Source organism: Oncorhynchus kisutch, linkage group LG3, assembly GCF_002021735.2.
Source record: "Oncorhynchus kisutch isolate 150728-3 linkage group LG3, Okis_V2, whole genome shotgun sequence".
In the NCBI taxonomy this organism is placed as follows: Eukaryota; Metazoa; Chordata; class Actinopteri; order Salmoniformes; family Salmonidae; genus Oncorhynchus; species Oncorhynchus kisutch.
Genome location: NC_034176.2, coordinates 24800585 through 24828125, shown reverse-complemented (window position 1 = coordinate 24828125; position 27541 = coordinate 24800585). Strand labels below are relative to the sequence as shown.

The 27541-nt window shown below is 40.6% G+C and overlaps 2 protein-coding genes across 3 annotated transcripts in view; one reads left to right on the top strand and one right to left on the bottom strand.

Annotated features, from left to right (window-relative positions):
• Positions 1–259: 259 nt before the first annotated feature.
• stx2b (syntaxin 2b) lies at positions 260–8627 on the bottom strand. 2 transcript variants are annotated; one of them, XM_020462852.2, is made up of 11 exons: positions 8265–8627; positions 7956–8030; positions 7736–7835; positions 6710–6784; positions 6451–6524; positions 6066–6174; positions 4922–4995; positions 3550–3687; positions 3347–3457; positions 2896–3015; positions 260–1966 (listed from the first exon to the last, which is right to left on the bottom strand). In XM_020462852.2, exons 1-10 carry the CDS (start codon positions 8292–8294, stop codon positions 2920–2922), a joined length of 882 nt encoding a protein of 293 aa, XP_020318441.1. In that variant the 5' UTR covers positions 8295–8627; the 3' UTR covers positions 260–1966; positions 2896–2919. The 2 variants fall into 2 exon arrangements, with proteins under 2 accessions (XP_020318441.1, XP_031675444.1); XM_031819584.1 differs by lacking the exon at positions 2896–3015.
• A 1379-nt stretch (positions 8628–10006) lies between these two features.
• LOC109871824 (adhesion G-protein coupled receptor D1) overlaps positions 10007–27541 on the top strand; it is a 57483-nt gene continuing 39948 nt past the window's right edge. Inside the window, exons 1-9 of the mRNA XM_020462842.2 lie at positions 10007–10446; positions 10538–10580; positions 12431–12547; positions 14056–14178; positions 14409–14585; positions 16082–16339; positions 17494–17561; positions 18105–18260; positions 18383–18439. Of these exons, the coding sequence (XP_020318431.1) occupies positions 10393–10446; positions 10538–10580; positions 12431–12547; positions 14056–14178; positions 14409–14585; positions 16082–16339; positions 17494–17561; positions 18105–18260; positions 18383–18439 (1053 nt within the window). The 5' untranslated portion in view covers positions 10007–10392. The remainder of the gene's footprint in view (positions 10447–10537; positions 10581–12430; positions 12548–14055; positions 14179–14408; positions 14586–16081; positions 16340–17493; positions 17562–18104; positions 18261–18382; positions 18440–27541) is intronic.

Sequence of the window (27541 nt, the reverse complement as noted above, 5' to 3'; positions counted from 1 at the left end):
TGAATACTTACCTAATCAAGTTATATTGTTTCATTTTTCATTCATCTTTAAAAAAAGGTTCGATTTATTCTTCCACTTTGACATTACAGAGTGTTTTGTGTAGATCGTTGACAAATAAAATACAATTACATCAATTTTAATCCCACTTTATAACACAATACAATGTGAAGAAATCTAAGGGGGATGCATCTGATTGCACTGCCTAAACGTGTACTCAAACAGAGCACCCCAAACTGAAATGAAACACTAAGAATCCGGATGATAATTCACTTACATATTTATTGTTTATCTACACAATATTCCAGCTGTATCAACTGCAGAAAGATCTGACTCAATGTTGATCTGACTCAATGATACTACAACAAAATGACCTATGTATCAAAAGCGCCACACTCAGGAGAAAAAGATCTCAGGAGTGTGTATTACAAACGATCTGTTCATACAAAGGAACAAATCAGGAACAAATTACCATGTGGTGTTAACCAAATCAAGGACAAGCTTTTGCTGATCCACAAGGAAAAATGGGCAGTTGATGATTGGTTTAAACATACACTCTCATCAAAGAGAACTACACCCCTGAATCATTTGTCTGCCTAAACCTAACAAAAAGCCAAAGGTCAGTTTGTGCACAACTCAAAACCCTCCCTCTGGCTATAGAGTCAGGTAGATTTAACAGAGTGCCTGAAGTGGAGAGAATTTGCTCAGATGATTTCATACTGTGTGATCTCAGGGAAATCAAAGACAAAATCGATTTAGTGTTTTACTTGACCTGCATGACAATCTGAGACGTGTTCTTTTTTTGTAACATTTTGGTGACAACTGAAGTTTTCTGGTTACGCGATGAGCAGAGGCTTGAATTCTCTTTCAGACATGGTGTTTGAGATTGCTCAGTTTGTTCACGATGCCAGGAAAGGAGATATCAACTTTTTGTGTAGTGGCTAGATGGTAGCTATACTGGCCAGGATTATTGTATGCGAATGATATGTATAATTTGTCAAATTTGATTTGGTTCTGTTGTGTCTTGTAAGGCCATGTGGGCTGGGCACCAGTAGGTGTATGACACTTAAATAAATCATATAAATAAATAAAAGATCTAAGTGCAGACCAGGTGTAGTCAAAACAAGACACAAACATTGCATCCCAACAGTGAAATGGTTTCCAATCAAAGTTTTCATTGGGAGTGTGTTAATTAGTACACTTAATAAGTATTATAGTGTTCGGTTCTCTTAAGGCACATTTAGTCATGATCATCACAAGGAGAAAAAAAAAACATTACACCTAAGCTGTATGAAATCATCTTGTTCTGGTCGTTACACTAAATTGAACAAAATCACATAAACTGAAGTTATATTTTAACAGTTAGAAATGAATTGCTTTAAAGCGTCTAAATTATGGTGTAGCTAAAAATCATTCTGCTCAGTAAAGTTTGAAAGTGACATCTCTCTACTTAACATGTTATTAGCCTTTATGGCAGCAGTAGAGGTGAGTCTGTGTGTCTATGTAGTTTGCAATGGTAGTCATTGTTGACATGTAGCCTATGGCAGTCCTGTAGAGACTTCATTGTAGTTACTTGCACAGACAGTAAAAAAGGCTACCCTGTATTATTGCAGCAAGAGGGAGTGTTTTCCTAGGAGCCCTGGGACTTCTGTGAAGTTGTGTAAGCCAAGGCCACTGACTCAGCCATTATATGGAGTCAAGAGGTGTAATATTGTAATAACATGGTGGATACAGCTGGATCTATTGTCCTCTGAGAAGTGAAATGCCCGTCTTGGTGTTGGAGGAGGAGTTGAACATTGGTATGGCAGGGTATGATGACTGGAACTTGGCCCCAAAGGTGTGAGAAACTGCTGTAGACTCGTCTGCTGTTCTGAACAGTGGGGCCTCTCAATGGTCAGTCAAATATTGTTGCTATAATGATGACTATGAGGAGAGCCAGTGCCACACAAATGGCAAGCCAGAACAATTTCTGTGAGAGAGGAAGATACATTTGGTTCACTGTTCATTTAGTACATAACAAACCAAAATGACAAATTTTAACCAACATAATTGCGTCTGTGTTCATCTATTTGAATGTAGTTACTATGAACCTAACTTGGCAATTTATCCATTACTGTGATTCTCAAATTCTGAGATTCTCCAAATCAAAACTGGACTGCTATATCAACCACTATCAAGAACAGTACCTCAATGTGTTAACCCTATTACTCCCAAGAGCCCAGCAAAAATCAGCTTTTCATCTATCTGACTTTTATTTATCTGCATGTCCAGCCCTTATATTTAGCCTCACAGTGAAGTGTTTTACCAGGACAACAAAACAACTTGACATAAACAGTTAAAATCATGGGTTTTATTGACAAATGTCAATTTTTTAAAAGTCTGCCAGAGCAAAACCCTGATAAAAATGAAATGTATATGAATGCTGTAAGTACAGAAATAGCTTTTTTAGTGGTAAATGAATATCCAACTATTCAGTGACACCCGTGTGGAGTTTGGGGATTGTTACAGCAACTATGTGATCTTATAGTATTATAGACACTATGTCCTTGGATTTCCTATGATCTTCTATGCAGAAGAACCCCTTACCTTCTAACGACTCTTGTGTAGCTAGTGAGCATTGTAGAGCAGCTTTTCATAGTTTGTAACTCAAACAATTCAGTCTACAGACGTTTTTGTAAAAACACCCAGCCCCGGGCCCCTTCGTGGTCCACCCTTATCTCACAAACACTGCTCTAGTTCAGCCCCCACATGCAATGGTACGACGCAGAAGTCTGTAGCTCAAACACACAAAGTTTAAAAAGGGTTAGAAGTCAAAAACCCGCCGGCGTCGGGATGTGAATGGAAGGAATTGGTGTTGAATGTTATGTTGATCATGATAAAATGCACAGTAGTAGTTACCCCAGACAGATAGCAGGACAGGGCTCATACAGGGGATTTGGTTAGTCCAACAGACAGGCCAACAATTAGTGCAATGACAGCAAGCAGGATCAATAGAGCAAAGGCAAGGAGGATGAGTTTCTGCCAAGAACAGAAACAAAGTGGTTAGGTTAATAATGCGGGACCCAAAACACACTACAGTGATTTTAGTCAGGTAACGGACAATGTAAATGACTGCCCATTAGTGATAGTGAGGCATTTTGACATTCAATTTAGACATTTGATATGGCATTTAAACATTCTGTCTGGCATTTAGAATGGTATCAGTATATGATACTGAAATAATATTATTCTTACGACCAAAACATTCAGAGCTGTTGCAGTAGTTAAAAGAGTCGAACTTGAGCAGTATTATTCAGTATTATTAGCAGATGCACCATGTGACCTTTCGTTTGAGGAAGAGGAGACTTACCCTCCGGGATTTTTTCTGGTATCTCACAGCTTTTTTGGTCTCCACTTTGGCACGGCCTATGTATTCAGCTGCATTGGAGACGTTGTTCTCTATGTTGTTGACCATATCCCCCTTTTAAACAGCACCACATGAGTTCCATAGGGTTTGACTAAAAACAGAACTAATAATATTCAAGACAGCATTACAGTACTGCACTACAGTACCTGATTCTCCACCAGCATGGCCATGTCCATAAACATGGCATGGAGCTCCTTGATGCTGGACTCCAGGCGGATGATATCCTGGTGCCGTGACACAATCTCATTCAAGGCCTGCCGCGTGACCTGAGAGTCAGAGATGATCTGAGAGAGGAAGTGGACGACAGGAAGACAGCCAATAAGACAGTCTATTTAATTCAAATACATACAGTACCAGTCAAAAGTTTGGACACACCTACTCATTCAAGGGTTTTTCTTTATTTTTACTATTTTCTACATTGTAGAATAATAATCAAAACTATGAAATAACATATGGAATCATGTAGTAACCAAAAAAGTGTTAAACAAATCAAAATATATTTTATATTTGAGATTATTCAAAGTAGCCACCCTTTGCCTTGATTCACAACAAAGCCTCCTTCATTCATGCTGCCAAACATACCCTCGTAAAACTGACTACCCTACCGATCCTTGACTTCAGCGATGTAATTTACAAAATAGCCCCCAACACTCTACTCAGCAAACTGGATGTAGTCTATCACAGTGCCATCCGTTTTGTATCCAAAGCCCCATATACTACCCACCACTGCGACCTGTATGCTCTCGTTGGCTGGCCCTCACTACATATTCGTCGCCAAACTCACTGGCTCCAGGACATCTATAAGTCTTTGCTAGGTAAAGCCCCGCCTTATCTCAGCTCACTGGTCACCACAGCAACACCCACCCGTAGCACGCACTCCAGAAGGTATATTTCACTGGTCATCCCCAAAGCCAACACCTACTTTGGCCACCTTTCCTTCCAGTTCTCTGCTGCCAATGACTTTATCAAATTTCAAAAATCACTGAAGCTAGAGTCTTATATCTCCCTCTCTAACTTTAAGCATCAGCTGTCAGAGCAGCTTACCGGTCACTGTACCTGTACACAGCCAATCTGTAAACAGCACACCCAACTACCTCATCCCCATAGTATTACTTACTCTCTTGCTCTTTTGCACCCCAGTATCTCTACTTGCACATCTTCATCTGCACATCTATCACTCCAGTGTTAATGCTAAATTGCAATTATTTCACCTCTATGACCTTTTCATTGCCTTATCTCTTTACTCTTTTACATTTGCACACGCTGTACATATATTTTTTATATATTTTTTCTATTGTGTTATTGACTGTACGTTTATGTGTAACTCTGTGTTGTTGTTTTTGTCGCACTGCTTTGCTTAATCTTGGCCAGGTCGCAGTTGTAAATGAGAACTTGTTCTCAACTGGCCTACCTGGTTAAATAAAGGTTAAATAAAATCAAAGAAAAATGACAGCTTTGCACACTCTTGGCATTCTCTCAACCAGCTCAACCAGCTTCACTATTATTATGATAACTTACATCAGATGTGAAAATGGATGGGTTGCCACTCTCCAGCATGTCCTCCAGTTCCTCATTGCTAGTCACTCTCCCAGCTAGAACCAGGAAAGAAAATACTTTTACCAAACAGGTGCTAAAACAAATAAATGTGTTCTCTCTCCTCCATTCCACGGGGAGAATAGTCTCTGTAGCCACAACCACAGTGTTATGATCTAGGCTATTCCTTAGAGAGACTCAACCCTCACTGCCTAACATGATCAAACCCACTGTAACTTACAAACCTGGGATCATGTACATTATCCCTTCCACCCCAGTGAATGTATATAACCTATGATTACTCATGATTAACAGTGGCAGGTAGCCTAGTGGGTAGAGAGTTGAACTAGTAACCGAAAGGTTGCAAGATTAAATCCCCGAGTTGAGGTAAAAATCTGTCGTTCTGCCCCTGAACAAGGCAGTTAACCCACTGTCCCTAGGCTGTCATTGAAAATAAGAATTTGTTCTTAACTGACTTTCCTAGTTAAATAAAGGTCAAATAAAAATGACTATACAGCACAGCCATGAGCCCACAACTGGTCATGCGACCAGCTCTTCTAAAGACAGTTGTAAAGGAGTGTCGCAGGCTTCTGAGCCCTGTTTCCTTGGCAACACTAACACAGAGAGGTGTATGTGTCCTGTGTAAGACTCCTCTCTTCCTTCTGGAGTGTGCTGTAGTAGAGAGCCTCATTAAGACTATCCTAAGGGACTGGAGGGGCTACGGCTATTTCTGTCATCATCAATTATTCTCATTCTAAACAAATACTCTATACGAACAATATATGGGTGTCTGCCATATGGTTTTGTTATAGCAAGTCTCTTTGGTATCTCAAGCCAAACACTTAACTGTCATCCCGTATTTTCCGTAGCCGTAGTCTAATAGGTCTAATGGCCACATTGTCCATGCCACGACTATAGATAATAACATACAGTGCCAGGTCAAGAAGCCGGAAAACAACCTGACTTAACCACAATGAAAATAGGCAATAATGAGGATTTTTGTTGTTGTTGGTAATTGTGAGCAGTTTAGCCTATGTGTTATCACGGTGGGAGAGAAAAGCTCCTAGGTATGGTCGGACTCCTTTCCATGTTCCTGTCTGCTCTGCTGCTGGCCCAGTTTGTCACTCACTTATCTCCAGCTGTCTCTGGATCCTCCCTTTGCTTCTCTCCCTAAACGACACTTGAGTCTTGTTGTACTGACTCATGACTTCCACAAACTTCCTGGAGAGCACCGTGTGCTGTGGGGTTAGAGAAAACATAAGCTGAGGAGAGACGAATGAGAGTTCCAACCACTGGAAAAAAGTCAAGTGGTTAAGATGTCAAACAGCTGCATCAAACAGCTGCATCAAAACATAGCAGCAAACATCACAACAAAACATGGTCAACTTTGTATACAGGCTTCTAAGTTACACTCCGAGTATCTCTTGTCAAGCTCTGTTCTTAACCACAACCTGTAAGAACATGTCAGCAGTCGCAAACGTGAGGAATGAGTCCCGGGAAGGCTGTTTCCTGACCTGGGTTTTCTGAATGCGGAAATCAACCGAGGCCCTGTTAGAAACATCATCCTTGGGCAGGCTCTGCTCCATAGCTACAGAGAACAGGAAGAACAGTGATTACAGTAGCTATAACATCACATCTGACAAATACCCCACATCTACCTCTCTACATCTAGCAGTATTTGGGATGAGGCATTTGATCCAGTCATATCAATGACAAAATGACAACAACAAAAAAAAATGTTTTATGTAATGTACACCGTGGTGTTAAACTTACATTTAAGCTTAACTCGCACAGAGTTGGCATCGCTTTTGATCTCATTGGTCAACCGGTCAAGTTCTTCTTTCATCTCTTCAGGAAATAACAGTGACAGAAAATAAATGTATTATTGCAAATTTCCCCAACATTGACCTGGACAAATATTAGCATTAATCATATCACTTGGCAACTCTTCTATAACAATAAACTATTTTTCATATTTATTCCGGTAAGAAACCCTACACCTACCTTTGTCCGTAGTAACCAACCGTATCACTGGATTTGTGGGCCAACAAGTATTTGCACCAAACTCTTGGGCCATTCCCAGTTAGTATTATTATATAGCAGATGGTTGATACTGTGTTACTCTGCTGGTAATAATTGATGCTGCTCTGTGGCATTATAGAGTCAACTGAGGGCCTTTGTCCATGCAGGTCTTGATTAGCTCCTTGTGCCTATTCAGTCTCCACAGTGGATCAACTCTGAACAAGCACAGCTGCAGCAACACAGCGTCAGTGTGAGAAGCATACCCACATGCACTCGCACACACACTCTCTTTTCACGCTTCCAAATTCTATTTTGTATAAAACCGGTGGTTCGGCATAGGCGCTGAAGTTAAAGGCGGTCACTGTACGCCACATACATACATGCTACCTACCAATGCATAACCTCCCAGCGGTAGACAACCTATCCCCCAGTAAAATGACCATTCTAGAAGGTTTAGTCAGAGCCCACCCACAGGGCCATGACATGGTTTCCTACACAGGTTTCCGGACACCCAGCCATCTATTTGTATTGTGTCGTGTGTTGTTTGTGACGCTGGACAATGATTTTTAGAGGAAGTAAGAGCGTTTGTTATATTATTGTTATTACAACTTCAGAAGTCACAACGCAAATACCAAGCCTATATTTAGTCATGCAAAAGTTTTGAATTCAAGACTTGAAATTGCATATTTTTCGTAGTGGAGGTATAGTCACCAGTATGGCTAATGTTATTACACTATCTTTATGACAGAGGGTTTTGATTGATGGGCATCAACTTACTCTCATCTGTATTGGGTGCAGACAGGATCATGCTGTGGTTCTTCCTCACCTCCTCCACTTCAGAAGATATCTTATCAATGAGCCCCCTAACCTCTTCCACCTGAGTCACACACATACAGTATTTTCAATATCATTTAAATACACAGACACTTACATTATTTTACAGAAACCATCTAGCTTATCTGAAAACAAACAGTACTGACTGAAACACTGTTCTTACCCTTCTGAAAAACCCTTCCATAAATCCATCATTGTCAACTGTGACTCTGACATCCTCCTCTGCTTGTGTCCTGCTCTGTCAAGACAAACGGACAGTCATTTATTAGAGAGTCAAATCTGAGGCTCAAGTACCGCGTGAATAACAGGCCTACATTTACCATATTATTATCATGACAACAAAATGCTATAGACGAGAGCTGCATTCCTTAGGTCCTAGGAAATAGCTACTAAAGAATAGAATAATTTATTCAGCCTGCAGCCATGGATGTATGACTGGTGAGATCAGTAACATCATTTGTAGGCTACTTACTTCGGTTAATTCACCCAACCGGTCCTTCATCACGTTTGATGCGTTTTTGACTGGCTAATAATAAATTAAACACCCACTTCTCAACTCCATTGCAACTAGCTCTAGTAGCTAAATTAAACCTACAAGTGTCTAACTAACTTTTTCTAGCTAGTAGCTACGCTAACTAGGTAACTGTTATACTGAGTTTGTTGACAATCAACATCACTTTCTATAGTCATGCAATAGGTGAGATGTTTTCTCTTTCAATCATTAATATTAGCTAGGAAAGCGTTGTCCAACTCCTTAAAATTAGGTATCAACCAAAATGCACCGTTAGTCTGCTAGCTATCTGGTTGTGGCAGACAACATTAAGTTACTTCACATTACCTTCTAACGTTACGTGTATCTACTTGTTGGGAAATGGGATACGCCTCATGACTCTCCTCCGCGGAGGAAGCTCGTAGCCCCGCAACTAGCACTACTCCTGTGACCACAGTTGTCGTTGTGGATATTAGCCACACAACGGCGCTGTTGACCGTACAGCCTCCCGTGCGCTTGTGAGTGGCTGCATAATCTCCTCTCGTGTCCTTTCCCCCCATGATTCACGTGGAAGCAGGTCATTCCAAAATCTCTAGGCTTCCAATTTCCACAGAACAGTTTATTTTCAGGCTAGGTTTCTAGGTTTTAGTACTAGTAATTCAATGTATATGGCCAGCCCATTCGTTTACAGTAGCCGGCCTACAGATGAAGAACATGAAACAGGAGTGGAAGTCACTTTGAGAATGAGATGTAGAAGCAGCATGCAGCCATGGGTTTTAGTTCAGGTATGTCAGCCTATGAGTTCACGAAATCAAATGTAGGCATATCTAAAGAATTAAATCTGGCTTCTTATCCGCTTACATCAGTGCACCTTAATATGTGACTTTTATATCCCCTTCATAAAGTTGACTGTCCAAATAAAAAGGCTAAAATGCAAATCTCTCTTTTGGCAAAACAGTCAGAAATCAGCATCCACCGCCCTCCATCGGCATCAATGCTCCGTGTTGTTCTGACACGTCAAAAGGACACACCAACATTGTCATTTTGAAGATTTCATATATTTTTGTTTAAAAATATATTTTTATTGCAATATACACTGATTGCACGAAACATAATGAACACCTGCTCTTTCCATGACATAGACTTTCAGGTGAATGCTTTGATCCCTTATTGATGTCACTTGCTAAATCCACTTCGATCAGTATAGATGAAGGGAGACAGGTTAAAGGAGGATTTTTAAGCCTTGAGATAACTGCTACATGGATTGTGTATGTGTGCCATTCAGAGAGTGAAGATGTAAGTGCCTTTGAACGGGATATGGTACTAAGTTCCAGGCGCACCGGTTTGTGTCAAGAACTGCAACGCTGCTGGGTTTTTCACTCTCAACAGTTTCCCGTGTGTATCAAGAATGGTCCGCCACCCAAAGGACATCCAGCCAATTTGACACAACCGTGGGAAGCATTGGAGTCAACATGGGCCAGTGTCCCTGTGGAACGCTTACGACAGATTTTAGAGTCTATGCCCGACGAATTGAGCCTGTTCTGAGGGCGGGCGTGCGGGGGGGGGGGGGGGGGGGGGGGGGGGGGGGTCATAATCACCAAATACGCACTTGATATACGTTATTTACGCAGGCCCCACCTTGAGTTCCGATGCTCCAAAAATGACATCACGTTTTGTATTACCACGTCCAATCGAACAGCCCGGATAATTCCTCCACTCAGTGCAATCCTAGAACAGACAGAGCAGACCACATCAAGCAAGGAAGAGCAAAATCCGTCGCTGGAATCGTCCAATATTTCTTATTCTGTATTTAGAGACGAGGATTACCAATTTTGGGGAAGTTCTGAATGGATACGCACATTGGCAGTATATTATGATGTGCCAATTTCACTGCTAAATTTGAATGCAGTTTTACAAAATGTCAGGGAATTAAGTTTTGTGTGACAATTGTTTTTATTGGAAACATGGACTAATACGCAGCGAAGAGTGATTTTTTTCAGTGTCTTGGAATAATGATTTATTCCGAGATTGAACGTGTATTTGGGATTTAAACTAAATTAACCAGTATTTTTGTAGTAGTCTATTTGTAGTTTTAATCAAGTGCCAAGTCATGGAACTATTATTCGAAATTCTGTTTGTAACTGCTTTTGTCACTTTGATTCAGGTAATTTCAGCAGTTATTTTTATATGACCTTCACCATTATGTGTAGGCTACTGCAACGTTGCAATGTTGAGATTATTTGATTTCTTTACAGGTTAATGGCGAAGTAGTAAAGCCAAAGCCATCCAAGCATCCAGGTAAATCTAATTATACTTCATTTTGAATATGGATTCATTTTCCTTGAATTGATTTTCCAAATTAGCCTACAGTTTATAATGAATATTACTGGTAAATTGTGGAGAAAAATATATATACAGTACCAGTCAAAAGTTTGGACACACCTACTCGTTCCAGGATTTTTCTTTATTTTGACTATTTTCTACATTGTAGAATAATGTAAGTGAATACATCAAAACTATGAAAATAACACAGATGGAATCATGTAGTAACCCAAAAAGTTTTAAACAAATCAAAATAGATTTGAGATTCTTCAAAGTAGCCACCCTTTGCCTTGATGACAGCTTTGCACACTCTTGGCATTCTCTCAACCAGCTTCACCTGTAATGCTTTTCCAACAGTCTTGAAGGAGTTCCCACATATGCTGAGTACTTGTTGGCTGCTTTTCCTTCACTCTGCAGTCCAACTCATTCCAAACCATCTCAATTGGTTTGAGGTTGGATGATTGTGGAGTCCAGGTCTTCTGATGCAGCACTCCATCACTCTCCTTCTTGGTCAAATAGCCCTTACACAGCCTGGAGGTGTGGTGGGTCATTGTCCTGTTGAAAAACAAATGATAGTCCCACTAATCGCAAACCAGATGTGATGGTGTATTGCTGCAGAATGCTGTGGTAGCCATGCAGGTTAAGTGTGCCTTGAATTCTAAATAAATCACAGACAGTGTCACCAGCAATGCACCCGCACACCTCCTCCTCCATGCTTCATCGTGGGAACCACACATGCGGAGATCATCCGGTCACCTCCTTTGCGTCTTACAAAGACACAGCGGTTGGAACCAAATATCTCAAATTTAGACTCATCAGACCAAAGGACAGATTTCCACCAGTCTAATGTCCTTTGCTCGTGTTTCTTAGCCCAATCAAGTCTGTTCTTATAATTGGTGTCCTTTAGTAGTGATTTCTTTGCAGCAATTCGACCGTGAAGGCCTGGCTTCACGCAGTATCCTCTGAACAATTGATGTTGAGATGTGTCTGTTACTTGAACTCTGTGAGGTGCAGTTAACTCTAATGAACGTATCCTCTGCAGCAGAGGTAACTCTGGGGTTTCCTTTCTGTGGTGGTCCTCATGAGAGCCAGTTTTATCATAGTGCTTGATGGGTTTTGCAACTGCACTTGAAGAAACTTTAAAAGTTCTTGAAATGTTCCATATTGACTGAGCTTCATGTCTTAAAATAATGATGGACTGTAATTTCTCTTTCCTTATTTGAGCTGATCTTGCCATAATATGTACTTGTTTTTTTACCAAATAGGGCTATCTTCTGTTTACCACCCCTACATTAAATACAGAGACACATTTCCATTGAAGGCATTCAGTTGTACAACTGACTAGCTTTCCCCCTTTCCCCTTTCCTTGTCACAACACAACTGATTGGCTCAAACGCATTAAGAAAGAAAGAAATTCCACAAATTAACTTTTAACAAGGAACACCTGTTGATTGAAATGAATTGCAGGTGACTACCTCATGAAGCTGCCTCATGAAAATAGTAAAAATAAAGAAAAACCCCTGAATGAGTAGGTGTGTCCAAACTTTTGACTGGTACTGTATAATGGGATGATGAATTATAGTTTGTGACTGACCATAAGTGTAATACTCAGTAATAGTGGTTAATTAAGCAATGCAAACTGTGATTATTGAATGAGATACCCAAACATCAACAAATTAGCTGTATTGTTTAGAGTTGTCAATAATTGTAATCCTAAAATACACATGGAGGAATGCCAGGAAAATAACCCATTGAAATAGCATGATTGAGTGTGATTAGAGAAAGGTCCCATCTGGAGCTTTGTTTACACATAACCTTCTGTCCAGGCCTCCAGGTGTTAGGCACAGCCTCACACTATTGGCCGCTGGATAAGGTGGACGGGATCCATGGATTGTGGGACCAGATTGGAAACAGACCAGGTCATGTTAATGGAAGTAATATAAGTATGTGCATTGACCTATATTCTTAGGAATAGAATACCCAGTCTTTTCCATTCTCTGTCCGCATGGTCTATAGCTCAATTCACCTTTTGTCTGTCTTACAATCACCAATACCCTGCTTTTTAAGGTGCAGCTGTGTGCATTGTTCAAATAAGATTACACAAAAATTTGCTATAATAACTTTCAAAGTAGAGAGTCAAAATGAAATGTCTAAAGGCTACTTGCTAATGTACATCAAAGCACTGTGTTTCAATAAACAAAATGGGATAAGAAGTTATCCTTCATTCCCTGATACATTTTATGCAGACTTTCCAGATTAATGCTAAGACTATTGTTTGCAAAACTGATTTCCAACTATGGAAGCAGCAAGAACTTTCCCAAATGCATCCACAGTTGTACATATTGATCATTTGAATAAGTTTAAGCTAGTGTGAAACATCAATGTGATTCGGAATGGAATACCTTGGGACTCACAATCAATTATATCAATTGTGAGCGATGAGATCTAGACTTGAGAACGGCATTTCAAATATTTCCTTACAAAATGTACTTTGATCCTAAGGGGAAATTATTGATCTGTTCCTGCTTGAGCACTATGTACTGAGCCCATTATCACACTTAATCTCAACCCTGCTCACGCACCACATCCCTCACGATGCCTACTGTGTCTGTGCTTGTCTCTCACTGTTCTGTTGTGTTGTCTGGCTGTTTTGTGTTATTTGTGTGTATATATGTAAATCACCTGTTTCTCCTTTGTCTGTTTGTTTTCTATGTTTCACCTAGCTCTTCAAATCCACAAGCACACTGTGCTCCCTTCCTCCCATAACTCTTCCTCTGTGTATACCAATGACTCTGCCTACACTAATGTTTCTGCAACAGTAGGTGAGGAACATCACTGCTCACCGAAATTCATGTGTGTGTATAGTCAGTCACCCTGCTCTGTTGGTGTTACTGTGGTGCTATCTATCATGTTAAGGCTATTCAGTCTCCATCGTCTTTTGCATGGGCTACCAGCTCAGCCAGTAGTTGACATGAGTGTGTCACACACACTGTTACCTGAGGATGTTGGATTTGTCTGTGTGTGTGAGACGGTGTGTGTAGTCAGGGAGAGACAATTGTTTTCTTCACTGGAAAAAGAGCCGAGACTGGAGTGTGTAAATCGGGATTACACAAGCTTGGAGACTAGAGGTATAGAGATCTGTATCTAGAGGGCTGTAAAGTGGAGCTTTGCTTTTTAACCTCAACGTGGTGGGCCTATTTAGTTTTGTCTGCTTACATGATTTAAAGGGGGAGAAACACAAAGGGAAGCACTTTGGTCATAGCTGACTACCATGGTAGGTCATTATGCAGTGGGGAACATTCCATATTTGGTGCAGTACAGAGAATTTGTTCATAAATCTATGACAACTGCTTGCCTATTAGTTTGCCTGTGAAAAGCCTAGTTCAGAGGAAAAACTGCCTCCTTTTCTCATCAGGCAAAATAATGTTGTTGGCCTTTCATCCTCCTGTAGACATAGTTGAAGGGATGGTCAACAAGGGGATCTATCTGAATGGAGATAATGGAGGCACATTTCTCCACTTTGGGAACTACCAGAACACCTGCATTAGTGACCCCACTCTGTGTGGCCCTGAGGGTGAGTTCTGCCTGTCTCGATCTCCTCTCACCAACATTCTACAGCTGCACAGTACTGACAATGTATAATAATTTAAGTGAATTGAAGTAATTATCTAATGGGGTAAGACTCCAAAATCTTGTTGATGGCGTTGCATGTAGATCTAAATGTATTACAATTAGCATGATTTGTGTTCTGAAACAATTTCCCTATTTTTTAATCTGTGATAAATATATGTTCATGTTCTTCAGGGATTACATTTTCCTTCTTTTGGAAGAACCAGGAGGCAGAGTCCCGTTTTGCAATAGTCTCTGGAGGGAAAGTCATCTCCAATGGCTTCTCTGTCTATGCCAATGCCTACATTGGATATGTGGAGTTCTACACACGAGGAAACTTCAAGAGGTGGAGGGCTAACATCAATATACTAGGTAAAAAAAATAAAAAGATTCAAAAGAATTATTTAAAAGAACGTTATAAAGCAGTCTTTGGATGTAGATGGTGGGTTAAAAATATATATTCTTATATTACTACATGAGGAATGTATTGTCGTTTTCAATCATTTTAGATTTTTTGCCTTGAATATGGTTGATTGTAAGCAGATGGAGCTACAATCATCAGCAGACTATACTGTTGGTCACAGAATAATTTTATGGATTCAATGATGGATTAAATGTATTCTTTATCTCAAACTATAAATGTGTCACATTTGACTGGCAAGCCTGTTTCCATATAGTTGACTATAGTAACTATACTATATATATATATATATATATATATATATATATATAGTAACTATACTATGCGTGACTATAGTAAATACTGAACCACATGCTAAATAGTGCATAGTATTTATGAAAGTCATATCCTTAAAAATGTCATATATTTCAAACTTGAAGGCCCAAGTGGACTCTAAATTAAGTAATTTAAATAACATAAATATTCTACTATAGCAAAACTATTTCTCCATCCCCTACCATCTCAATCTTGGTCTGCTATTTTGGGAGAAAAGCACATCATGTCGCTCTCTGCACTGCAGGTGCAGGAACATTTCCCAGCCATTCTTTATTAGAGGAGAAAAATGAACAAATTCTCAAATGTCTTCCGTCATCTTGTTTAAATTACAGGACTTCATGTGCACTTTTGATTTATTTGATTATTAGTTACAGAAGATCAAACATCATCTGGCTCTTATAATGTGCCATGACGATATGTCACCATTTTACCATGCAGCTGTTTAGCCTTTGATTCATAACAGAGGTAAAGCCTTAGATCTATGACTCAACCAGGTGTTTTGAGACCTCTTCCAGTACCAGGAGACATGACCGGTTTCGTAGACCTTGTCACAATGTGTTCGAGCCTAACCTGTGTTCAACAGAAACATCTCTATCTAAAATATAGGGAGAAACCAAAAGGAAAGAGAGATTGAACAAGTGAATGGGGAACTTCTTGGTGGGACATATGGTTTGTGTTTAAACCAATCTCAAAGGGATAGCTGGGTGTTGGCACTCTGAGCCAGCCTCCACTGGTGGAACGGTTCACAGTGAATATATTTTGGGATTCTCTTTATTGTCAGTTTACCTTTAGAAGTACTGGATCTGTTATTTCCTCCTTGGAGGAGTCTATTGAAACCATTTGGAGGGATAGAATGGAGGTGCTGACTGAATGGCTGCACTCTTAGAAAAAAGGTTTCCAAATAGGTTCTTCATCTGTCCCCATAGAAGAACCATTTTGGGCTCCAGGTAGCACTTCAAGGGGTTTTCCTATGGGGACAGCCGAAGAACCCTTTTTAGGTTCTAGATAGCATCTTTTTTTTCTAAGAGTGTGAGGTGGAACATAGGGACATTTTGGGTGGATATTAGTGGAAAAGCACTGTTGTCTGACCTTGTCATGATTATGATTTCTCTGCTTCTCTCTTCCCTTTCAGGGCCCTTCTGGACCCACATTCTGTTCACCTGGACCCTGAAGGATGGTCTCAACATCTACATCAATGGGACATTCAACACCAGTGACCCCACTGGCAATGTGTCTATGAACTATGGAGACCCTTACCCTGACCTGGTCATTGGGACAGGAAATGACCAGTCCTATGGACACCATTTGACAGGAGCCTTTGATGAGTTTATCATCTGGGAGAGGGCTCTGTCACCACAGGAGATCCTTATGTACTACAAGGCTGCCATAGGTAAGATCACATGTCACTGTCAGTCTGAATTTGTTCCACTCTTTTTTTCCGTGATGTGAAATGTTCGCTATGTTCACAATTTCCCCTGGACGGATGTGAGGAGAAAGGGGTTCAAAAGCAATTTCCATCTTGGTCATAGACATTCCATCCACAGTACTGACGCATGGAAGACACGACAACATATTAAACTGTACAAATCCTCCCCATCTTAAAATCATCTCACTTACGTCTACCATAAAATTGTTTCACAATCTTCCACCTTATAAGGGTCTGACATATTCTACCATATATAAGCATTTCATCTGATAAGGGCCCTGTACTGTTACTAAGTCTCCAGTGGGGATATAGGCCAAACACGTGGGTTTTAGATTAGGGGACTAAACTGATGTAAAAATATAAATAATACATTACCTTTTTCATTGCTGCTTTGATTCATCTTGGGTGGTTCTAAAAACTCAAAAGAAACGGACAATGACCTCTGTATAGTCCTAGAAGTGCTATTCAGATCATGGTGAACTGTGTCTGCTGGTAAAAATTGATGAATCACTAGTCATGCTTATGGAAAATACTAATAATGTGGGTGTGGGCACCAATTCCCTGAGGCTTTGTCTAATAACTAGACCCATTGTGAAGGATTCAGGTGGTTATGTTGAAAGATTCAGGTGGTCTCAGTGCTGTTTTCCCCCCCAGACATAACAGACATAAACAACAAAGTTGTCATGGTAATAGAAGGCATTTTATAATTTTACACCTGTAGAGAATGAATGGGACTAAAGAAGAGCTGACTGTTGGAAGAGATGGTTCTAATGTAAAACCATATATGGTCATTTAGTGTTGCTAAGTGCACCTAGTGATATTTACAGACAGCATGATTTCATGACTTCCTTCCAACATAGCTTTGGCTTGTACAGTACCTATATGATGTATTAGGTGGTTGATTATATAAAGAGCAGGTACCATCACACAGCACTTCTTTTCATCATTCCCTGGCTGGGGGAGGTCCAACCATCACCAGACACGTAGCAAGGAATCATCTATCTTTGGGGTTTGAACAAATCCAGCTCTTCTCTCAGCAATCCATTTGGTATGTAGATATTGTTCCCATAGATGACAGGTGGAAGGGGCGAATGGGTCTCATATATTTCTCCAACTAGGTGATGCTTGGACTTATCCTACCACAGCAAGTGTTCCTAAAGAAGTCTCCTCTACGACACAAACACCGGTGAGTTCTCAACGTTGGAGATTCATACAGATAATACATTTGGTGCCCATCTAGACCTCTCACCATAGGAATGTGCATGTCTTGGATATTTCAAATGGTTTTCAGGGTTTACAACTAGAACAGACACACGGCAGCCTCACAGGAAATGAGGTAGAAGCCTGGTGGTTGAACTGCCACCAACACAAACAATCATTTCATTCCTTATGGAACTATTGTTTTCCTTTAAGACAGGAATTGCATGGAAAAGGGGATATTAAGAGCACATGTGAATGAACCTCTTCTGTTTATTAAACAGCAGTTGTGGACGTAGACTGGCGAAAGCAGAGGCAGCTGTTCAAAACAGCACAAAATGGGTCCCTGTAGGGCATGAAGTTGGAGAATAAGCAGCATACTTTTACAGCAGACATTAGGCAGAAAGAGGTCTAACTGGATAGGGTAATGGTTAAGTAACGTGTCCTGTGTATATTGGTCCCATTCTGGTCTTGGGAGAGTATCTTTAGAGAATAAGATCTGTTTTAATGCATGGTGCTTTTTTCCCCCCAGGGAGTCACAGATGTGTCCTATTCTATCAACACCAGGCTGAGTGAGGAGATCCACAGCTCCCAAGACTCTCTGCCCATGCAAGGCTTCCTGGAGTTTCTGCCATTCAGCCTGCCCAACAAGACCATCCCCCAAGACACTGCCAACAACCTCACACAGGTACTTTAACAAGGATAGAAGTATATACAGTCATACACACACACACACACACACACACACACCAAAGTATATTGTAATAGTTTGTATCAGGTCACAGACCCATGATGTTGTGTCCCACCCAGGCCTTTCTGAAGAGTGTGGGGGAAGTGCTGTCTTCTGAAGTGGCTCGAGAGGATGAGGTAAATGAGTTCATGATATCTCTGTGAAATCACTTTGTGAAAGTCAATATTTGTCAGGATAAAGGCAAATACGGGTTTACAGTAAACCAGCTATATGATACTAAATTGTGAATATGATCACATTCATTCTGGCTCTAAATCTTTCAACACTAACATGTGCGAACACAGGAATGAACGAGTTTGTGATTTCAATGTTCTGTAGACACTGAACAAACACGCTTGTTTTCATATAAGCAGGCTGAACCAGATGGTCTTAGTGCATGAAAACAATAGACTTGGATGTGGTAGAGCATCATAAACAGTCAGACGCCAGTTAATACAGTGTATAACAGAGGTGTATTAGCTGCAACCTGGACCCAGGGGTAGATGTAACATAGTAAATGTACAATATGTTATGAAATTTCAAATTTTAGCTAGGTGGTTAGGTGGCTAATGCTAACAATAGCTAGGTGGCTAAAGTTAGCTAGGCTAGATTACGGTTAGGAGTTAGGTTAAAGGGTTAAAGTTAGGGTTAGGGGAAGGATTAGCTAACATGCAAAGTAGCTAAAAAATAGTAAGTCAACTCAGCAAAAAAGAAACGTCCCTTTTTCAGGACCCTGTCTTTCAAAGATAATTTGTAAAAATCCAAATAACTTCACAGATCTTCATTGTAAAGGGTTTAAATACTGTTTCCCATTCTTGTTCAATGAACCATAAACAATTCATGAACATGCACCTGTGGAACGGTCGTTAAGACACTAACATCTTACAGACGGTAGGCAATTCAGGTCACAGTTATGAAAATTTAGGACACTAAAGAGGCCTTTCTAATGACTCTGAAAAACACCAAAAGAAAGATGCCCAGGGTCCCTGCTCATCTGCTTGAACATGCCTTAGAAATACTGCAAGAAGGCATGAAGACTGCACATGTGGCCAGGCCAATAAATTGTAATGTCCGTACTGTGAGATGCCTAAGACCGCACTACAGGGAGACAGGATGGACAGCTGATCGTCCTCGCAGTGGCAGACCACGTGCAACAACACCTGCACAGGATTGGCACAGCTTGTTGTCATTGCAGGCAATCTCAACACTGTGCGTTACCGGGAAGTCATCCTCTTCCCTCATGGTACCCTTCCTGCAGGCTCATCCTGACATGACCCTCAGGCATGACAATGCCACCAGCCATATTGCTCGTTCTGTGCATGATTTCCTGCAAGACAGGAATGTCAGTGTTCTGCCATGGCCAGCGCAGAGTCCGGATCTCAATCCCATTGAGCATGTCTGGGACCTGTTGGACTGGAGGGTGAGGGCTAGGGCCATTCCCCACAGACATTTCTGGGAACTTGCAGGTGCCTTGGTGGAAGAGTAGGGTAACATCTCACAGCAAGAACTGGCAAATCTGGTGCAGTCTATGAGGAGGAGATGCACTGCAGTACTCAATGCAGCTGGTGGCCACACCAGATACTGACTGTTACTTTTGATTTTGACCCCCCCTTTGTTCAGGGACACATTATTCAATTTAGTCACATGTCTGTGGAACTTCTTTAGTTTATGTCTCAGTTGTTGAATCTTGTTATGTTCATACAAACATTTACACATGCTAAATTTGCTGAAAATAAACGCAGTTGACAGTGAGAGGACGTTTTTTTGTTGTTGCTGAGTTTAGTAGAAAAATGTCTAATTAGCTAAAATGATAACGTTGTCCGTGATGAGATTTGAACACACAACCATTGGGTTACTAGACGTTTGCATTATATGCTACCCATCCACGCCGTCCAGTCTCCCTCCTTTAATTTTTTGTCTTAAGTAACATTCTGTTTTATGTAACCGTACCAAACACAGCATAGCATACTAATTTGAGTGTCAGATACATTAACTATAAGACCAAGCTGGAGGTGTGGACTTAAGTCACATGACTTGGACTCAGTTTGACTCCGAGTCAAAAATTTGATGAATTGAGACTCGACTTGATAGAAAATAAAATAACTTGAGACTTGACTTTGACTTGCAGCCTCAAGATTTGAGGCTCAACTTTGACTTGAGACTGATAACGTGAAATTATTTGACAGCTTTTGTAACATTTTGTCACTAATTTTGTGGCACAGAGTCTCCTTGGCTTAGGCTATTCTCCACGCAGCCAGAGACGGTATGGCACTTGCAAGAAAATAGATTGGCTAGTGAAACACACACTCGGCTCTCTGATTGGATCAGAAAGCGGTCAATCATTGCAGGTCAGGTGAGCAAGCCCAGTGAGAAGGTTTTGGGGGGTTCGCCAGTGTGAAAATGAATGGGAAAAATATTATTTTAATAGGCTACATATAGCCTACCATTTGTATTTTATCAGGGGTTGCTGCAGCATCGTTAGCACCCCTACTTCCCGTGGTTATGGAGGCCATATGCCGACGTGTGCTCATGATCTGAGGAAGGGGGAGGAATGGGACATTTTATAATGGAATATTTTGTAGTTAAAATCCAAAAAGGCATTCTGATTGGGCACCTATATAGCCATACAATGTCATAAGGTACCACCTTAATTACCTTGTTTAGGAAGCTCATGGATCACAGGGCAGGGTCAAATTGACCGTTTCTTTTCTCACAGAGGGAAAAAGGTGGTTCACTATTGCAGACAACTACAGCTAGCTTCATTAAGTTTTGGTAGTGGTACACTGAATAATTATAGCTAGTTCGCTAAGCTTTGGTTAGAATATATATCTGAAAATGGCTGGCCACTGCCAAGAGCAACAAAAACTGGGGACCACCATGTCGACGATGCCAAGCTCACCGAGCAGCCTGCTAGCCCGACCACCGAGGTTGAGGAGCCTAGAAGCAAATGCAGTACCCACTCATCCCTTACACTGCCTGCTGACCAACTAGATGGAGAAGAGCCATGGCCTAGCACCAGCACAAGGGTAACATCACAACAAACACCTGCACCTCCGTTACCCCTGCCACTAGCACATGACAACCTTAGTGATGAGGAGACAGGTTTGGCTTGACACTTATCCGATACACATTTTCAGTGGGAGAAAGCGGGCCTTTTGTAGCGCCTGGTTCAAGGTCTACGTTTGGTTGTGGTGCACCTTATGCCATCTGAGGATTTGATAGAGGACTTTTTCAGTATGTGTATCTTCTTTAGGAAACACACAGTAGCTTTTTATTTAATTGTTTTATTTAACTAGGCAAGTCAGTTAAGAACAAATTCTTATTTTCAATGACGGTCTACCCGGGCCAAACCCTAACCCGGACGACACTGGGCCAATTGTGCGCTGCCAATCACGGCCAGTTGTGAAATAGCCCAGGTTCAAAACAGGGTCTGTAGTGACGCCTGTAGCACTGAGATGCAGTGCCTTAGACCGCTGTGCCACTCGTGAGCCCATAGTACTGCATAGTACACTGGGGAAAAACTGAAATTACTTGGACTGGCCATCTCGCCACAGTGTCAGTCATTTTGAAATTGTGCTCAGTAAAATCGAATCTACTTGCACATATGGCACAGATGTGAGACTTGAGGCCACAGGCTTATTGAAAGCAATGACAGAGCCAAGCTTAAGTTTATTTCTAACATGACTCACAAAATAGCTGGGGTTCCTCAATCCTAACAAGTTACTGCAGTTTGAAGCTACTGATCTACACACCGGTGCCAAACTTGTCCACACTGTACGTATGGGTGCATTGAAAACCTGTGATGTGAATTTGAAAAGCTTTGGGAGGCATGCCTGGAGGGCACGAGCACACCAGCTCCAAGTAAACGACTGAGAGTCATGAGTAAATCTCTGCCAGAGTACAATATGTACAGTAGTTGTAAAGCACTGTGGACCAGCATAATAAGGGAGTGTAAAAATACTGTTTTTCAGCTCATAGGATGCCATGCTTGGGGAAATTTCATCACAATTAAAATAGTAAACGGGTGGAAGCTCTGTGTGCCATTGATCTCAAGAGCCCAAACGTTTGGGATGTGAGCAATACCAAAGACATTGTTGTATCTAACCAAAACTGAACCAGTGGAAGCAGAGTTTATTGTGAATCGGAAATTCTTGCAAAGTGAAATCGCAACTGCAGCCAATAACAACAAATGGACCCCACTCAGTGTTTTTCAAAGACATGGCGGGCCTTTGTCAGCAGTGCTGACTGTGCTGTTGGCACTGAAACATGGATTAACATTTGGTGGCATCTACGTTTGGGGCCTTCTCCACCCTGAAGAACGTATTCAGTGAACACAGATGCAGTATGTTACATCAACCAAAAGCACAGCTTGTCCAGCTGGCGTTTGAGAGGAACCTGACAAGTACATTTCGACCAGGAAGGAGAATGGAGTCAGAAACTTCTCATAAGGTGCAACACATCATTGAGGAAGCTGCAGCTCTTCTAAATGGTAAGCTACAATCTTTATGGCCCTGGACACCATGCCAGAATATTAAATTCATTGTTTTTCCCTCATGCCTGGTTGTTTGGCAGTATTTTAAATGTAATGTGTAGTTACTTTAGGCCTTCACTTTTTTACTTCAATGTATATTAAATTTACCTGTGACTCTTAATATGTGCTTGCTTTTTGGGGGTCTAATTGCTATTGATAGATATACAGCTTTGCGTTATTTTATGGGTATAGGGACAATGACCCATGTAGCCTATTGGTTGTGCACAGAGGTGAGCCCTGGCATGGTGCTCCTATTTGTATTTGTATTTATTAAGGATCCTGGGGTCCAGCAACATTAAGGCAGTTACATACAATAAAAAATAACACTTTTCACAACACATTGTGTTCTCTCAGGCCACTACTCTACTACCACATATATGCAATACAAAATCCATGTGTACGTGTGTGTAGAGTGCGTATCTTATCATGTGTTTGTCTGTCTATACCTGTATGTGTGTCTCTTCACAGTCCCCGCTGTTTCATAAGACGTATTTTTCTGATTCTACTGCTTGCATCAGTTACCTGATGGGGAATAGAGTTCCAGGTAACCATGACTCTATGTAGTACCCTGCACCTCCCATAGTCTGTCCTTGACTTGGGGATTGTGAAGAGACTTTTGGTGTCTTATGGGGTATGCATGGGTGTTGGAACTGTGTGCTAGTTTTTTAAACAGACACCTCGGTGCATTCAGCATGTCAACACTTCTTACAAAAACAAGTAATGATGAAGTCAATCTCTCCTCCACGTTGAACCATGAGAGATTTACATGCATATTATTAGTGTTAGCTCTCTGTGTACATTTAAGGGCTGCCCTATTCTGAGCCAATTGTAATTTTCCAAGGTCCCTCTTTGTGGCACCTGACCACACGACTGAACAACAGTCCAGGTGCGACAAAACTAGGGCCTGTAGGACCTGCCTTGTTGATAGTGTTGTTAAGAAGGCAGAGCAGCACTTTATTATGGACATACTGTTGTATCAATGTGTTTTGCTATGACAGTTAGCATTTCAACTTGCTCAATTTCACATTATTTATTACAAGATTTAGTTGAGGTTTAGGGTTTAGTGGATGATTTGTCCCAAATACAATGCTTTTAGTTTTTGAAATATTTAGGACTTACCTATTCCTTGCCACCCATTCTGAAACTAACTGCAGCTCTTTAAGTGTTACAGTGATTTCACTCGCTGTAGTAGCTGACGTGTATAGTGTTGAGTCATCCGCTAACATAGGCACTCTGGCTTTAATCAAAGCCAGTGGCATGTCATTAGTAAATATTGAAAAATGTAAGGGGCCTACACAGCTGCCCTGGGGAATTCCTGATTCAACCTGGATTATTTTGGCGAGGCTTCCATTAAAGAGCACCCTCTGTGTTCTATTCGACTGGTAAATCTTTATCCACAATAAAGCAGGGGGTGTAAAGCCATAACACATATGTTTTTCCATCAGAACTATGATCGATAATGTCAAAAGATGCACTGAAGTCTAACAAAACAGCTCCCACAATCTTTTTATCATAATGTTCTCTAATCCAATCATCAGTCATTTGTTTAAGTTCAGTGCTTGTTGAATGTCCTTCCCTATAAGCGTGCTGAAAGTCTGATGTCAATTTGTTTACAGTAAAATACCATTGTTTCAGATCAAACACATTTTTTTCCAAACGTTTACTAAGGGTTGGTAACAGGGTGATTGGTCGGATGTTTTAAACAGTAAAGGGGTCTTTACTATTCTTGGGTAGTGGAATTTATTTTGCTTCCCTCCAGGCCTGAGCGCACACACTTTCTAGTAGGCTTAGATTGAACATATGTCAAATAGGAGTGGCAACATCATCCTCTGTTATCCTCAGTAAATTTCCATCCGAGGTATCAGACCACGGTGGCTTGTCATTGTTGATAGACAACCGTTTTTTCACCTCTTCCACACTCACTTTATGGAATTCAAAATTACAATGCTTGTCTTTCATAATTATGCTTGGATGTGTAGTGTCAGCATTTGCTAATCTTGCCAATGAAAAAAGTCATTAAAGTAATTGGCAATGTCAGTGGGTTTTGTGATGAATGAGCCATCTGGCTCAATGACTGATGGAGCTGAGTTTGCCTTTTTGCCCCAAATTTAATTTAAGGTGCTCCAAAGCTTTTTGCTATTGTCCTTGTTGTCCACTTCGGGGATGCTGAAATTGGTATTGCATAATTTCATCTCACTGACTGGCGGTAGGTAGCCTTTTGTCCATGGTCCTGAATCGATGGTTAAAGTGTGTGCTTTTTTAATGAGCTCATCTTGGGCTATCAGTCTTTATGGGGCTTCTTTTCAACATCACATGCTTTCTTCTGTGCTAAATGGCAGGTGTTGTGTATATGGTGGCATTTCAGATAGGCCTACATTTTTGTACATTTGGTATGTCGCAGTAGTATAGGGCCAGTACCGTGTGTTGCCTACTAAAAGAAGTAGGCAAATGTTCACTCTGTTATCATTCATTTGCATTACAGTCATTGTGTGATAGGTTACTGTAAAAGTGATGCCAATACTATGAAAATGACACAGCCTACTTTATCGCTCTGCTCTCTTCCTGTAGCGTGTGTGTGTTGCCCTCTGAATGGGCATGTACTCATATTCGTGGCAGATTCAAATTGGGTGCTGTCATGTAGGACATTTCACATCAGCTATGAATATAAAATATGCGCTTTGTTTGATTTAGTTAGCTTTTCTGAAACACGCCCACAGAAAATATTGCTTACTGTCGGTTAAGCTCATTGCGTAATGTCACAAATTCAACAGAAATGTAGCCTATAGTTGTACTGATTGAAGTTTAAGCTATGAAGCCTGTAAGAATCTTTGATAGCCTAGTGGTGCTCATTGTGTCGAGCTGTTCTGTGCGCAAATTATGTGTAGGTCTATGGCAGCTATGCTGGATTTCGGATACAGTTGTACAGTATTTCATAGTGGGGCACATATCTTTCATATGTTATTATATAAAACAATGGTTGTTGATGTGTACGGCTACATTTCAGATACATTTTCATACATTTGAACAACTGTATGACCAATCTACCTTGTTTTATTAGGGCTCCAAAGCAATACTAGTTGTGCCCCCCCATTGATTTAAAATGCTCCCTCAGGTATGTCATCCTCGAGCTGGGTCTGATGATATCCCTAGTTGATATTCACTGCTAACATGAATGACTTTCAGCTCAAAATGCAGGTGTAAAACACACTTTATTTCTTTATCTTGCACTTTGAAAATGTATCACTGTTTATGGCTGTAATGACAGGCTACATTTGCTCAGCGATTGTGCACGTGTGCGGGGGTCGCAAGCATTGAACCACTCCTTTTTGTGATTGCGGGTCAAAATGTTTGAGAACCACTGAACTAGCGAACAAATTGCTGATTTGCTGTACACTGTAAAAAAAGAAAGACTCAAAACACTATGATTGTGTAATGAAACTATGAAAAGTAGTGCACCTAAGCTGAGATCTGGTGTTTGCAGTGTTTGAATTTAAACCCAATGTCAGTGTTATGATACACAGAAAGTTTTAAAAACAGAATAGAGGTATTCAAATAGAAGTTCTCAAATGGAGAACTGCAATTTTTTTTTGCCTAAATATAGATTTTTAGAAACAGGAGGAGACAGAGAAGGAGTGGAAGTGGGACAGGCGAAAGCGGGAATTGAACCCCCGACTTAGTAAGATGGTACGACGACATTTCATTGGAATTTCATTGGAATTTTACACTCAACAACACAGCCACACTGTAAAAAAATATTCTGTGGTGAATTGAAATATAATTTTTTTAAATAACATACTGTAAACCTAATAAATTAATGCAAGTCATTTCAATTATTTGTTCATTTAATTTGACCCATTTTGGGGGGGGAATAAATCCAACATAACATTTTGCTCAAAATGTAAATATATTTTATGAGGATAAGCAAAGATTGAGAAAATGTTGTTACTGATCTCATTGGAAGTCTGGTTTTAATCTCCTTGCACTTCCTATTTTGCCACATAGCTCAATTTTGACAGGATTGTGAGTAATTAAAACATTTCTGACTTCATGATTATTTTACACAATGTTCTATGCATGTTTGAAGAAAGAAAAATGTATAGTTCTATGTAAAAAAAAAATACTATTGTTACAGACACCTGGATAGCTGCAGTGAAATGTGTCGTTTTACAGGGTCGTACCCCTGGAGAAAATTAGGGTTAAGTGCCTTCAAGGGCACATCAACAGATTTTTCACCTTGTCGGCTCAGGAATTCAAACCAGCGACTTTTCAGTTACTGACCCAACACTCTAACCGCTAGGCTACCTATCGGCCGGTATTAGTGTTAGTATTAAGCGCCACGTTATGCCATGAGTTGTAATGGATCATGATGAACAGCTTTCAAAACCATCAGGCAAAAGGACATTCAATAATGAGATGACCCATTCCCACATTTCCAACTTTTAATGGTAGAGGTAAATACAGTATCCTGCAATGTTTACTGTCAAACCTCTAATTACTGCTGACGGATTGAGCACTGTTCTCAACAATGCCTGCTAAAATGGGTTAAACTGGCAAATGATCAGATACATAAATCAATGTCGAACATTAAAATAAGAAATTATCTCATTCTGAACTAGACAGGATTTTAAACACCATAATAGTGTTTAGGAGCTTTAGCGAGAGGAAACAACACCAAAAGAGAAGGTGTATAATTCTGCACTAAACAGAG